General features: G+C 35.8%; 1 protein-coding gene across 10 annotated transcripts in view; it reads right to left on the reverse strand.

The window, feature by feature from the left end:
* ppfia2 (PTPRF interacting protein alpha 2) overlaps positions 1-15,693 on the reverse strand; it is a 221,955-nt gene that overhangs the window by 29,398 nt on the left and 176,864 nt on the right. For all 10 annotated transcript variants that reach the window (XM_038281341.1, XM_038281337.1, XM_038281344.1 and 7 more), the window contains 9 exons: positions 14,300-14,521; positions 12,602-12,748; positions 8,920-9,054; positions 8,219-8,302; positions 7,052-7,183; positions 6,907-6,969; positions 6,614-6,705; positions 2,230-2,362; positions 1,210-1,427 (listed from right to left, as the gene is read on the reverse strand). In XM_038281341.1, coding sequence (XP_038137269.1) covers positions 1,210-1,427; positions 2,230-2,362; positions 6,614-6,705; positions 6,907-6,969; positions 7,052-7,183; positions 8,219-8,302; positions 8,920-9,054; positions 12,602-12,748; positions 14,300-14,521 — 1,226 coding nt within the window. The remainder of the gene's footprint in view (positions 1-1,209; positions 1,428-2,229; positions 2,363-6,613; positions 6,706-6,906; positions 6,970-7,051; positions 7,184-8,218; positions 8,303-8,919; positions 9,055-12,601; positions 12,749-14,299; positions 14,522-15,693) is intronic.

The raw sequence follows: 15,693 nt of genomic DNA on the forward strand, positions 1-15,693 counted from the left end.
CAAAACTGTCAAACTAGCATCTTCTATGTGGAAAAAATACAATTTTAGTTAAGTCCTTGAGATGTTTGGTGGGGATCGAAAACACTTTAACGGCAAAATGTGGACGCTGCGTCAAACGCTGATCAGTTGCTTTGACGTTTCGAGGCTCTGGACGCAAGCCACAGAACAGATGTAAAAATTGTTTTGACACATTTTAAAGAGAACAAATACGCCGCAAACCATAATCTGTGTGGTCAATTCATCATGATTATGATCCTACTAAAATATGCAGTGCCACACCTCCAGCCAACCACTGCGAGGTGGTAGGCCATTTGTAGAGCCGGATTTAAATAGAAAAGAGATGCAATCGAATGTTTTTCATCTGCAGTTTTAAGATTTTCAGCAAATGTAGGTATTTATAAACTGTTTCACCAGGTTTTTAGTGCAGCAATAATTCCTCATAACGATCCATTCTATTTTTTTTTTTTCTCGAACTTTTGGAGTTTAAACTTTTATTTCTATTTATTTTTCATACGAAGACAGCTCTGCAGAGGGGATCCCAGCTTGCATGTGGTTTCTGTTTCTCCAAATAAATTCCTGAATCAGCTTTTCTGGTTGACGCTCTTGCATCCAGCAGCACAAGCTACATTTTCTGAACTCCCAATGCTCAGACGCGCTGCTGTGACTCAACGCCACACCCCCCAGAATTTGCACGTTCAGACGCTTTAACGCCAAAAATGTGAATGCATCACAAGGTCTAATTCATATCTCCCAGCGTGCTTTGCTGTCTGATCAGTGGCAATGCCAGTAATTCACATTTTATCAGCTCTCAGTGTGGGCTAGAGCTCTCTGCAACCTAGAATTTTTGTGAATGCACACTGGAAAACCGATCTAAAAATTCGCAAAAAATGTCTTCAATTAAGTGCATTGTTATATTTTTGTATGTTAATGAGATGATTTGCCAAGGGAATGAGTATTTTTACTCTTAAAATAAGATATTTAGATAATATGCACTTGAAATAAGACAATGTAATTGTGTTTTCTTATTTTAAATGTAAATTGCCTTTTTCCGTCGGGAAAATGTCCCTTTTACCTTCTCAATTCAAGAACTTATTTTAAGAAAAAAAATGACTTCTTTAGATTTCAATTTTTTCCAGTGCAAAGAGTCTGACTGTCATAGCTCCATTTGTCTTCTTGTACCAAACATCTATGGTGGTGTGTGTCAGGTACCTTATCTCTTTGTTGATGGCATCCAGCTGCTCTTGAAGCATCATAGCCAGAGTTTGTGCATCGGAGTGGCCGCTAGGAGAGAGAAGGTCCATGGAGCTGAACAAAGTTTCCCTGTCGTCGTCGTCGATGTCCGACATCTCGGTGTCGCTTTCGAAGTGATGGCCTCCCAAAACGCCCAGCTGCTGGGAGCGCCACTCATGCTCTCCAAGAGACTTAGCCTGAATTTTAAAAACAAACAACAAAATCATGTTTTTGGGAAATCTTTTAAATGATGTAATCGTTAAATGTATATTTGCTGACAAGCTTTTAGTTTGTTTAGTTTTCTGAAAAATTCTTTAGCTCTTAATGCTTTTAGAAAAAAAAAAAAAAAACTGCTTACACTAAAAAAAAATATGAAAAAAACACAGATCACATGAGTTGGAATCATCAAACCTCCTAGAATAGATTTTCCCTGTTAAAGAAACTGGTGTACATTTAAAAAAAATACAAAGAAATATCTTTTTATTATGATCTACATTTCCAGAATGCACAAGTATAAAACAAAGAGCTGTTAAAGACATTTGTCCCTCATGAGTTTCTTTTCTTTTCTACATTTTTGTCAATCACTTTTTTTTTAAGTGAAATTAATTTAAACAGTTAAAAAGAACCACATATAATGCTATCTAAGCCAATTTGACCCTACGTAAAAAAATACTGTCTGCCAAAACTAATAAATGTAAACTTAAAATCACTTATTGCTCTCAGCTCAAAGCAAATTTCCTTAAAAAAGTTTTACACAGAAAATAAAGTAATCTTTAATAAAGTAATCTTTGATAAATGGGATACAGTATATAAAGATAAATACATAGCTTAACTGTTATATTTCATTATATTTTCAACCAGTTAAATCAATAAGGAACCAGTTCATTCAGTCTGCCGCATATTTTTTATTGACAAATCAAAAACTAAAATTTATTTTTTATTTTTATTTTTTTGTAAAAATGAACAGCTGTTAGATGAAGTGTGTTGCATTCACCTCACCTTTGTTTCGCGCAAACCTATCCGACCCCTCCTTGGCCGGCGGATGACTTTAGCCGAGCGGTAATGGTCCGACTGGGTTTCGGCCAGAGATCCCAGAGAGAATCGAAGCTCAGCTGATGTGTCAAGATGAGACCTAAAGCACAGATTTAAGTTTTGACTCTTTTGCAATGGAACTCTGTACTGAAGGTAAATTTCATCAAGTGGAAAAATAATCAGTTTTGCAGGCGACAAACTAATCAAAACGCCCCTCAAGCATAATAAATGTTCATTGTTATGTGTTTTGAAGCAGAGGTTTTCATGCACACCTCTGTGCTTTGAAATTGTCTATTGCTGATATTAGGGCTGCTGATGTTAACGCACCACTGTTCTCATACTGAAGCTCATGGTGCATATCACAATAAACAAAAAAATATCTGTGAAAATAGCAGATCATCAGTGAAAGCAGCATTTCTAACTGTAGTGTGACAGCGAAAAAAAATCTGATTGTTCAACTAAAACAGAAACTCAAAATGATGAAATATTTTCTCCATTTCCTGCTTAGTTACCTGATCCTCCATATGTGAAACTTTGATTTTTCTCTTGCGGGATGAATAAATGCTTTGATTGATTCATCTTACAATAAACACATCTTAACCAGAATATTCCATGATATATGAGCCTTTATATGTACGGTAAGCTCTGCTCAGCTGTGTTTCTGTATGGCAACAGACTAATGTCTGGATGCTCAAGTGTCCTAATTACAATACAAGCTGCTTAATTTTCTTTGTTTTCCCAAATTTAGAAAAATACACTGAATCTGAATAATCATCACACTCATTTTATGGATATTCCTGTAAAAAAAAATAAAAAATCGAATCATTTATTGCTCTAGCTGAGCAATGCTGGTCGATCGATGATCATCGTCAAGCAGAAGATTTTAACTTATCAATTGTGCTGTAAATTGCTAATTCCGTCCCTTAGTGGTCATAACTGGGCTGAACTGATTCAACAAAATCAACAATCAAAGATTTTAAGGAATGTGTGGGGGTGATCATCAAAGGGGGATTATTTTCATTTTTCTTTGCAGCAGTATCTTATTTCTGCTTCTTAGGAACCACAGTCCTTAATTTCTATCTTCAATTTTTCACTCCAAATATTATTGACATATTAATAATGTTGATCTGTTCTCTGAAACCACTGACTGCTAATTCCTGCAAAGTGAAAATAGGAGTGCATTCACATGGTAGCTGTGCATTGATACTTATGCCAAAGATCCTGCTACGAATTTATGTGGGTGAGAGTTTCGACTAATAGCCCTCGTATACCTAAGAAGGTTTGTGCTTAGCTTGGCCCTGAAACTGGCGACGAGTCCACAGATTTATTTGATTTATTGACAGATTTTAAAAGTAGTCAGTGGAGTTGATTTTTGCAAGAAATCAAACTTCTTTTGCTCCTCTAGCTTGTTTACCTACAATAATCAGCTAACTATTCATTTTTACCAGTGTCTGATAAAATATTACAACCAAACCATGACATCACCTATTAATAAAAGAGTTCTTATGACACAATTTTTGGAGAACCTGTACATGGACCACATGCAAAAGTTACAACCATCTGATTCAACCCTATTTGTGATAAAAAAACAGTTTCAGAAGGGACGATTTATTCACTACTGTGGACAATGCAGTCTCTCCATAGTGTGAGTAAATCTGCACTATGTTGGTTTTATACATTCATTTCTAAGGATGTATTTACACCAGAAAAGCCCTTTGATCGATTTTTTCGTCTGGACCAAAAGTGGATTTTATTATTTTTGTTTACTTCTTTCAGTTTACATACAGAACTTACTTTTTGCAAGTGGAATAAAGTCATTAGTGTGACAACTGCTGCTCCCATTGGCCAGAAATGATTGGAGCAGCTTAGACTGAATGGAGGATGGTTACTATGGGACACCACTGATCTCTATTTATTCATGGGATTGCTGATTGCCTGTTGGTTGTACCGGGTTGAAATAAAGCCACTGTCCACCATATTTGTACAATATGTGCACTACAGCATCGACCAACGATGTTGTTCTTATTTTTAGGAGGACTTAAGACTTTTAAAATAAAGATAAATTCATGACTTTGACACACACTTGCAGTGTGCATGCAGTGTTATTTCAGCACATGACTTTTTCAAATGAGAAAAACAACAAACAGCGTCATCCACTTAATTAATTACTACATTGAGATGTCACACTGAATTATTTTCACTTTACTTTCTATTTTCTTACTATACACATGATGTCAATGCCTAACTCAGACAATAACTTTGAATCAATCCAAGATAGCCAGACTAATGTTACGCTAGATACTACTATAGGATACATTGGCTTATATAGGGATTTTTTTGGTTAGTACATCCACTGAAATTACCTGTAAAACGTCTTCCCACAGTCGGCAAACTGCTTGTTTTTGCAGCCAAAGGCTACATATATAGGCATTTTTATTGCGTGTCTCTGTGGGAGTGCGGAGTACTAGCATGTAGACAGTGACTTTATTTTTTACATTCCTTCAGCAATCCAGCTGCACTTTAAAAAATTAAATAGTCTTGAAAGCTGTACTTTTTATTTTGTCATTTTGTACACACAATGCAAAAAGAAATTTTGCTAAGTCTAAACAGAGATCAGAGACCTGCATGCATGTTTGCATATTTCTGTTCTTTACAGCTTTAAAATAATCGTAAGTGCAGAGCATTTCTTTTAATGTTATTTGGAGAGTTTTTATTCTAAATATTGTGAGATGTCGGAGAATGTGTCCTTCAAGCAGAGAGACATTTGCCACTTACTGGCAGCAGTTTTGCTGAACAACAGACAGCAGAATGGATGTGATTTACTGTAACTGTAAATTCCCAAGCAAAAAAACATGTATGCTTTCTGCATTTGGTTCAGAGAGGCTGGTTTTAATTTATACCTAAAGCAAAGTGCATCGGAGTGTTTAGAAGTGGACCAAGAATACCTGAAAAACTGGTCGCTGGTCCAGAGTTTATTGGTTTTTACTCAAACCCATTTAATAGATCCAATAGATCAAAACAGGGGAAAAAAAAAAACTCTGGACCACATTTAACAGGTGTGACGACACCATATGGTTTATGTTTAATATGAAGACTGACACGGGAGTGGATTTTCACTCCTGTCCCGTCCCACTCCCACAGAAAAAAATTGTGTCCCGTCCAGATCCAGAGTAGAAATCTAAATCCTGTCCTGTCCCACTCCTGGTGAAATTACTCCCACTCCCACCCCGCTCCCATTCAGAATGACTCCTGCTCCTGCACCACTCCCATTCTTGTTGTCTTCAATAAGATTTCAGTTAAGTTCCTGTTTCTAACTGTAGTAACTGTTGGTCCCTCCATTGTTGTTTTTGAGCGCGGGTGAAAAACTCAGAGCGGAAGCACTGTTGGTTTTTGGGTCGTGTAGTTTTTTTGACTCTCATTATAGTGTAGGCTAGAGACTGACACAGGAGTGGATTTTCACTCCTGTCCCGTCCCACTCCCACAGAAAAAAAATGGTGTCCCGTCCCGATCCCGGGCCAGAGTAGAAATCTAAATTCTGTCCCGTCCCACTCCTGGTGAAATTACTCCCACTCCCATCCCGCTCCCATTCAGAATGACTCCCGCTCCTGCACCACTCCCATTCTTGTTGTTTTTGAGCGCGGGTGAAAAACTCAGAGCGGAAGTTACTATTGGTTTGCTCCCGCTCCCGTCTGCTCCCGTTAATGTTTAATCCTGTACCGTCCCAATCCCGTGATCGTTACTAATACTGACTCCCATCCCACGGGAATCCCACGGGAATCCCGTGACCCATGGGATTCCCGAAAAAATGTCAGTCTCTAATGTAGGCTTCAAGGAAAAAAAACTACAAAATGGCGGCGCCAGTACTGGATTTTTTTTCTTTCTATTTTATTTTATTTTTTGGCATCGATCCTAGTTTTTTTTTAGTTACTATTGGTTTGCTCCCGCTCCCGTTAATGTTTAATCCTGTACCGTCCCAATCACGTGATCGTTACTAATACTGACTCCCATCCCACGGGAATCCCGTGACCCGTGGGATTCCCGAAAAAATGTATGTCTCTAGTTTAATACAAAACACCACTTTTGGGAAACCTGAGACTGTTTATGACATGTTTTTTTTACTTGCTTGTATCAATAACACTTTTCTTTATGTTTTATGTCTTTGTTACTATTATGAGCCTGAATACAGTGGAACAAGTTGTACAGTTCAGGTAAAGTTCAGCAGGGGTCTTTGAATTGCCATCAGCACAGTTAAATTAGAAGGCTGACTTACTGGCTTGCATTGATTAACTATAGACATTTTGCAGGGCAAAAAGCTGCAGGCCCAACACAAAGATTCAAACATGCCACCTACCGAGACAGAGTGGGTTCTGTGAGGGAGCCTGCCCTCAATCTATATTGGTCGAGCTCCGATCTCAGCTTCTCAATCTCGTCTGCCAGATGGGACTGAACAAAAACAATTTCACATCAATAATAAAGCTTGTCTGTTATGTGTGCTGGGATTTATATCAATGTATCATATTATAAAAAGCTACATCTGGAGGAAGGTAAAATTATCTGTTGATTTGCAAAGTTTCTTCCAAAGATGAACTCATCTATCATGAACTGAGCTTAAAGATTAGGAGCTTGTTAATAAGTGACACATACTTTTTCTTGTAAAGACTCTTCGTACTGTTTTCTGTATCCTTCTGAATCTTGAATCAACATATTCTGCAAAAACAGAAAAAAAGCAAACATTTAGTCAATGACATAACTGTACAGTTTAATTCCCACTTGTATAGCATCTGCAGACCTTCTCCTCCAGAGCTGCCATCCTCTCCTTCAGGTGAAGCTGAAGGCGCTCATTCGACTCCGTTAGCAGTCGATCCACTGTGTCCGACAGGCGTTTGTTGTGCTCTTCGTTCATCTTTTCTCTTTGTCGAGCCTAGAGGGTAAAAACCAGCAACTATCAACTAGACTGAAAATAAAGGACTGAGAAAATTAGCTCTTAGTCATGGATTCATTAAAACACAGCTAAGACAGACAGAGACAGAAAAGCTGCAGTTAACCGGCAAGTTTCCCTTTAAAGGAGCCAAATGAGGAATAAAATGAGCATCTTTAATCTTCGAATCTGTTTAAAGTGAATATAAAAAGTATTTCAACTGCGAATAACCATGAACAGATTCTTTTTTTCTGTTTTTGAATTACCCTCCTACAAAAATGATAAAATAAAGTTTTTATAAATCAAAATTTTTTATTTCAAGGTCAAAACTTTTTCTGAATAATTTACCACAGATACGGATTTATTTATTATAAATATATTAAAAAACAGTAAAAAAAATTTCAATTATACATATTTTTATTTTAAGACAGCAGTAAAAGGTTTATGTAAAGTTCTAGACGTAAATGTTGATCTGAAATATGACTGCTATTATACATTTAAGTAAACCAGCATTCCAACAGAATGCCATATTACGACCTTAAAACTACATTAAGAAGATATCTATGCAACTAATCTCTTGATATATTGATGGGTTTTTTTTTTGTAGTATACACAGATAAATATATACAGATAAATATCTCTTTATAGAATAACGAAGCTTTGTTTTACATCCCAAACACTTGTTAAAATAATCCTGACTGAGTCATAATTCATGCATGCCTTACTGAAAAACTGTAACAAAGGTTGGATGCTGCAGTAAAAAGCATCATATTAGAAAAGGACAAAAAAGATAAATCTAAAACTGTTTCTGCGTGACACAGCAATTTGACAGCAGAACAGAAAGGCTGTGAAGATGCTCACATTATCCCAAAATAATTTAGACATGATTTGTGGGCACTATTCTATCATCGCAGCATGTAAACCACACATTGGGTCCAGCCTCAGTGGTGATAAATCCCAAAAATGTGTCATCAGTTGTCACATCAAACTGCCGGCCTGGTTAACGCTGCTTGGCACCACTCCTCCGCAGTGACTCACCCTGAGCAGCTCCTGGTTTTTCTCCTCCAGCTGGCACTCCAAGTGCCTCATTCGCTCCTCAATGCTCCCGTGACGCTCCTCCGCCTACAGATGGATTAGAACATAAAGGGGCAGAAAGAAGTGCCTGTTTAAGAGCCCAACGGGCAGCAGGGAAAGCGGACTCAGCTACTAAAGCAAAGCTCCTAACCGGATAGTGAGAAATAGATCTTAAGAAAGCATAACTAGGGAGCGAAATCTGAAATAAAGAGTTTGAGGGAAAAAGATCACAACCACTGCAATAAAAGAACTGAATAAAAGAGGAAGAGAGCCTCTCTAGCACAGCAAAATAAGAGCTCCAGCTAGGAGTGCCATGCAGCTGTTCCATTGGTGGCTGAAGAGCCAGAGCAAAATCCCAATAACCAACTGCAACTGAACAATGAGATAAATGAGTGAAACTTGTTCTCTACAGGAGCCTGTAGCAGCTGCAATTCCCTGCGGGTCTACCTTCCTAAGAATGGAGTTCATGTCTTGAAGTTTAGCTTCCATAATAAAGTGATAATCATCAGAGGAGGATGAGCAGCTGGAGTCGGACTATGTGGCCGAGGGAGAGGAGAGGGACACGTTGAAAATGTCACGGTATGACACAAAGCGCACACAACGGCAATATCAAAAAATCAGGGTATCTGTGGGAACGTGTGTCAGAGTCAAGTTTGCATTCCTACCTTGGTGAGAGCAGCTATCCTCTGGGCAAGTTCTGCTTCCACCTCTGGCAGCGTCTCAGCTTTCCTCATCGTCTGCTGGAGCTTTTGCTCTGCGAGCTCCAGCCTCTCCTGCAGCTGCCTATTCTTCTCCTCCATCTGCACACAAACGACAAATATTCTTAAAATTCTCATTTGTTTTATTCGCAGCACATTTAAGTTCCAGTGGATCTGTTGCAAACCCTTGCCAAGCATTACCTGTGAAAATGCTTATATTTCTGTTTCTTTGATTAATGCTCATCTTGTCCAGCCTATTAGCTTTGCTAAATGCCAGGTCTTTATCGCTTTTTGGATAATCAATAACATAACCCTGCTGTATTGATGTCCAAAGTTTAATCATTTTCCTGTCTGGTCGGCTTCACTTGTAAAAGAACTAAAACCCCTGTAGCAATCATTTTCCACTATACAATTTTGCATTTATTTTAGTTATTAAATACATTTTTTATTAAATACACTCTGATTTGTGGTTGTTTTATTGACAATACAATAAATGGTATGAATACTTTAAAAGAAGTAACATCAAACTCCAAATCTCAGCTTAGATTTATAACTGAAATAACTGAAAGCTTCTGCTAACAAGGCCTTCGAAGTAAAATGTTTGAGGGATATTTATGCACTAAGCACACAATTTTATAGAATCAAAATTTGATTTCCAATTGATTTTAAAGCCATTTCCTGTTTGTTTCTAATTAATTTATATACATTAATTTAATTTAAAAGGTCCATATTATTGAGCAAACTAAGAGGAACAGTTTTATTTATTTATTTTTTCTTTCTTGTTTTGGAGGGGGTATTATTTTTGCATTTAACTGTGCATGAAAAAATATTTTTTTTAGATTAAAGCAAGTTTAAGGATTGAATGATTAAGACACCTGAATGTCCTAGCCATGTATAGCCGTAACACAAGATTGCTTTAATCAAAGGAAACGTGTTCAATAAAAAAAAGTGTTCATATGCGATTTCTTTATTCTCAAACATATTTTTTTGCATTGAAAACCTTTTTCAATGAAGTTACTTTTTTGTTTATTTTTTTGGTTTGTTTAAAGCAACTTCTTTTTTGATTGAATTATAAAAACACATGTCCTACCAATTGTGTGATCGGAACAGAAAACAACATTACTACAATTAAAAAGTTGCTTCAAAAAACAGAAAAACTTCTATTAAGGAAATAATTTTTTATCATAGAAAAAAAAAACTTTTCAAATGCATTTTGAAAAGTCTCAACTATGTATTAACATTTGTATACTTTCTAGTTTTGAATTAATACTTTTTTTTATTTGAAGTAATTTTTTTTTTTTTATGAAAAAAAAATTTTGATTGAGGAAACCTTTTTTAAATGCAAAATAAACAACAAGAGCTCCTGATAAAACCTTTTAAATGGTAATTTCTCCTTACTTTTGACTTCACTGTGTGAAAAACAAACAAAAAAAAATGCAAAGATTAATTCTTAGTTGGAGCACAAGCTGCTGAGATTTTGGCAAAACCCCTCACTCCCCCAAAAAGAGCAGAAACTCAGCCTGAACCAACAGTAGCAGTTTCCAATCAGCAGATTCCTGCCATGACTAAGCATTTGGATGAAAATGTTTTCTCAAAAATACAAATGAAACCAAGTATTGTTGAGTGCCGTCTCTCTCTGTTGTGCGTTAAAACTTTTGTCTTTGCTCTATTGGAGCACAGAGCAGAATTCTTTTGGACTCTGTTGGCAGCCTATCCTTTCAGTGACAGATGCTTTGCTCCCAAAAGCATCAAGCCTGGCAGCTCAATATGCAATAATTTCACTGAAATGGGCCAAAAATGGGCCGTTTTCGTTTTCTGTGTTAGTGATATTTTCAGTTCAAAGTCTCATCATGATCCCAGTAGTTTTTGGGGTGACTCTGAGGAATCCTAATAGTCTAATTTTGTTTTTTAACATCCACCCTAGATGGGCCTCTGTTTATATATTTGGCTATTCGTTTGACATTTCTTTTTCAATGCTATCATCTTTCTGGACACAAATTCAAGTCTTCTTTCCCTAAACACCCCATCTTCAAACATCAGTGGATATTCTGAGCTTCAGCTGCTGCCAAGAGGACAAACAAACTTAGTGCACAGCTTGTGGCCGAGTGTTTGTGTGTGGCAGCAGGAGCTCAAACACTGGAGCTTTGTGGCACATTATGATATTTTAAAGGTAGTTCCATGTCCCAAACATTTAAAAACCTACACTTTAAACTTTAAAAAGTGTTTAGATGTTTATCTTTTATGTAAAATTAGGTTACCCATTTATAAAAAGGGCAAAACTAAAAGTTCTAAATAATAATTTTGCATTTCTATTTTGCAGGCATTTTACTTTCTATTTTTTTTTTTTTTAAATATCTTGCATTATATTGAAATAAAATGTAATATATAAAGAGATTTTACTGGGGTTTCTCATTTCCAACATATGACAAAAAACAAAAACTGGGCCCCTCATTAATTGTAATACAAGAATAAAGCTTGAAAATTCTCAAGGTCAAATATGCTGGAGTAAAAAACTAAAACAAGTATCTGCCCAGTCTGTAGGAAGAAAAAAAATCTCTTCAAAATAATAAAACTGATTTTAACTTAAATTAACTGTTAGATGAAATTGGATTTAGATAGTCACAATAATTACCCAATTAAATGTGGTTAAAACGGGAGAAAGTTAATTTGGGCTTCTGCAAAAACTTTGCACGTAACAAATAGTGACTCGACGCTAAACAATCAGGAACAACAGGAAAAGCAGACAGTCAAAATGTCTAACAGACTGTATTCAAAAGTAAAAAACAGAAAATATTTTGTAAATGCTCTACTGCTTTATTGTTCAATGAATTTTCCAATTATTGGCACCTAACTTGAACTGTTTAGATTACTTTTGCCTTTGAAAACTGAAATATTTTAATAACCTGGCTCATTCTTTATTAATTTGATCTATAATCAGAAATATGCACGCACTCCTCTGGATTACAGAGAAGACTTACTGTGCAAACAGCAACTTTAAAGAGAAATGTTCCAACTTTTGTTACATTAAGAATTTTAAGAAAAGAAAACTGGAAGAAAAAAAATGCAATAACTGAAAACATGAATGCTGTCAGATTATTATAGATATCAAATCCTTGCAGCCCTATTCCAAAAAGGAACTTAAGTCTTTTGGATTATTTCTAACAGCATTTGTATGACTTGTTTTGCATCCTTTAAGTTTACTTTACTTGAGTTTACCAGTGCTTCTAAAAAAGGCATAATGTTTTTAGCGAATGGCAGCAGGTCAGTAGCTATCAGTTCTAATTCTCCTTCTGCTAATTTTAAACATTAAAGTTTAAAATGACTTTTATGGCAAATATTTTCACATTCAATATAGAAACTAAAAATAAAAAGCTAAAACGATGGATTGAAATAATAGAAAAGAAGATAAAATCTGAAGAAAAAAAAACACTTTTTAACACTCATATCTGGAAAATTCCAATTCTAAAACTTTTCTCAGTTATTTAAACAAAAAAAGTGTGAATACATTTCAACATTGTTTTAATAGTTTGAAAATGAAAAGAGACTAAAATGGTAAAACCTCAAAAGAAAGTTTCAAGATGTCCGACCAGTGAAACCAGTGAGCCACTATAATTATTAGCCTGACTTATCTTCAGCGGTTCTTACATACCTGTCTGAGGAATGCTTCTTTATTGGCCAACTCATTCTCCAGTTTGTCGTTGATGTCGTGCACAGATGTAGCCTCCCGCTGGGCGCTCAGGTAGCGTTTCTCCAGAGTGACGATGCGTTCCTCCATGTCCTCCTTCTGGCACATGACCTGAACACCACAATGAATAAGGCCAATAAAGAACCCGGTTCTTACTTTCCATATAAGTTATAATCTGCAACTCTTACTTATGCATTTTAAATATATAGAATTAACATAAATACCCTTTAAATGTTTACTTTTAATTAAAATAAAAGAATCTTTAAGCAACAATTTCCATTGTTTCTAAAAGTAAAGTTTTAATTTAACCAAGGAAAACCTGACAAAGACGTATGACCTAAACACAAAGCAAGTGACACTAACAATAGTTTTGAAGACCGAAAGTCACAAATTTCATCTTAACTGCAACAGATTTCTGCTACAAAGCACGATCATAAAAACTGAGGGAGTTTATTTCTTTCACACAAAGCTGAAGGAGACAAAAAAAAAAGAGCTTCTAGCTGAGAAACACATGAAACACTTCTTAGATACAGTATAGCTGCTCTCTGAGATGTCAAATAAGGGTGATAACGTGCTGTCTTCACTATAAGGCTATAAAAAATGCCTCTACCTGCATTGTTAGCAATCAATAGTCATTTCAGTTGTGGTCTAAGGGGTTATCAGCCTTTACACATAGGGAGGGGTAACAAATCAACGGGTCACAGCTGTGAATGCAGATCAGCTATTGGAGGACTTTTTTCCTTGATACGGCTTTTTTTTATGTCTTGCAGCGAACTGAATATTTACATGTCAGCATGTAAGGCATTACAAGAGACAATATTGCACATTTTTTTCTCTATGTACGGAAAAAGGAGTAAAAATACAACTAAAACAAGATGTTAACATACAATCTCTCACTCTAAGATTGTTCTCTGTTTTAGGCAATTTACTGCAGAATGAGCATCATCCTATTTGACAAATAACATAATAAATAGATGTTTTAGAGCGTTTTTATTTACTTCTTTAAATAATGAAATTTAATTATTCTATTCTTATCCATTCTAACATGACTTTAGTTTATTTGAAGCACATCTTTGGATGCAATTAAAAAAATAATCTGGGTGTAACAACATTTGCAATAAAAAAAATAATAAATGTGCCTAGATATTTTAGGTGGAGAACCTTGGACGTCCTAAAACTTGGTCTATTGTTTAGATACAACTCTTACTGTATAATGCCTGAATTTGCAAGAGTCACCAAATCCAAAATATAGTCATTTAAAAGTAGAAAGAGAATGTCAAACTATCATACTATTCAGGAAAGGCCACTCAGTAAGGAGGAAGCCACCACTTCAATAGAAATATAAAGTTCAATTTAGAGACATGCCCTTTTGGCTTGCTGAAACTAAAGTTCAAGTGTAGCCACAGTGAAAACACACAAAAAGGATAAACAAAAAATATATATTTTGATGTTTTGCAAAAAGAATCATGCCAGTAAAACTTAACCAAAGCAGAAACTGTTAAATTAAACATTAGTTAAGAGTTAGGAAAGAAAATGTCCATGTTTATTAGGGAATAATATATTCAACTTGAACTGTATGGATATGGTAGTTTCCATCAAGAATGTGCATGCTTTTCCCTTTATGCATATATAAGATGTTCATGCATGAGTTTGTGCCGTTACTTCTTTGATGTCCCTCTGGTATTTATTGTTCATCTCCTCTGACTTGATGAGGTCCTTGCGGGCAGTCTCCAATTCCTGCTCCACCTCGGAGACCCGGGAAGAGAGCGAGGACATGCGCTCCTTCATCTGGGCCAGCTCGTAATTCTGCTTCTCCAGCAGATCCTGCAGCTCCACCACCTGGCTCGCCTCACGGGCCGATTCCAGAGAGCCATTTGACAGGCGCTTGAGGGAGATATGACATTAACAAGGTAAAAATAGTAAAGGAAAAACTTCCCATATAGCCTGTAATTGTCCTCTCTCAGCCTTAGTTAGGCAAGAGAGCATTTTCTCTTTTTATCTTTAATGATGACAAGTCCTAAAGCATGAATTAATTTAAAGGCACCAACTGGAAAAAGTTTTCTATTTTCTATGCATCAACTTCTCCTTAAATATATTAATTATTGAAAGTTGTCCAGGAGCTGACCCATTAGCAGCTCATCATTTTACCAATTTTACCAAGAAAGAGAAGGACAGACTGTTGATTTGGCTTTAAAGTAAAAAAAAAAAAGAAAGAAAAAAAAAATCTAGCTTTTTTTGTGTTAAAGAAATGTGTGATTTAAACTTTTTTTAAATTATTGTTAGTAAAATAAGATTTACAAAACAAAAAACTAAGATTCTAAAGTAAAATCTAATTGGTGAATTGTTCTGAAACCAGCATAAAAAGGACACCTTGATAAGAAATTATGGAAAGTTCTTCAATTAAAATCTGAAAGCTTTATAGATTTATTTGAATATTGCAAATGATTGATTAAATGAGTATCAGTCTAAATTGGATCCTACTGCAATGCTTGATCAAGGCTCCTTTCACTGAGGTTTTAAGAAGGTTTAGTTTGATTTAATAGCAGCCTTCTGCTTATTTCCATTTTTGTCTCATCTTGCTCTTAAAAGTACATTTTTGGGTGTTTTAGCTGAGGGCAATTTGGTGTTTTATCAAACACTTCTTGCTAGAAAAGCATAATATCTTCATAAAGCTCCTTAGCAGTGGGAACCACAAAAAACTGAATGTTCTGAATCAGTTTTAGACTTAACGAAACACCAGCAAATGACCGACAGTCTGGGGAAATCATCAGAATGTTCACATTAGATTTTCAACATTTGATTTTATGTCCATTCCTTCCTACTTTATAGTCTTGGTCATTGGTTTTCAAATTATATATAACATTTAGTTTACAAAAAGAGAATCACAGCTGATGCCACTGAATGTGCCAGCTTTTTTATTCACAAATTGAATGTGACACAACAAAAGAGCAGAAATAGTTTATTTAATTTTTCCACTGGGCCTGACAGATCACCACCTGATTATTCTGGTTTTTATCTTTAATCAGTGAATACACAATATTTTAGCACAATTATGC

This window comes from Cyprinodon tularosa, unplaced genomic scaffold, assembly GCF_016077235.1.
Source record: "Cyprinodon tularosa strain WSP-4 unplaced genomic scaffold, ASM1607723v1 ctg17, whole genome shotgun sequence".
NCBI lineage: Eukaryota > Metazoa > Chordata > Actinopteri > Cyprinodontiformes > Cyprinodontidae > Cyprinodon > Cyprinodon tularosa.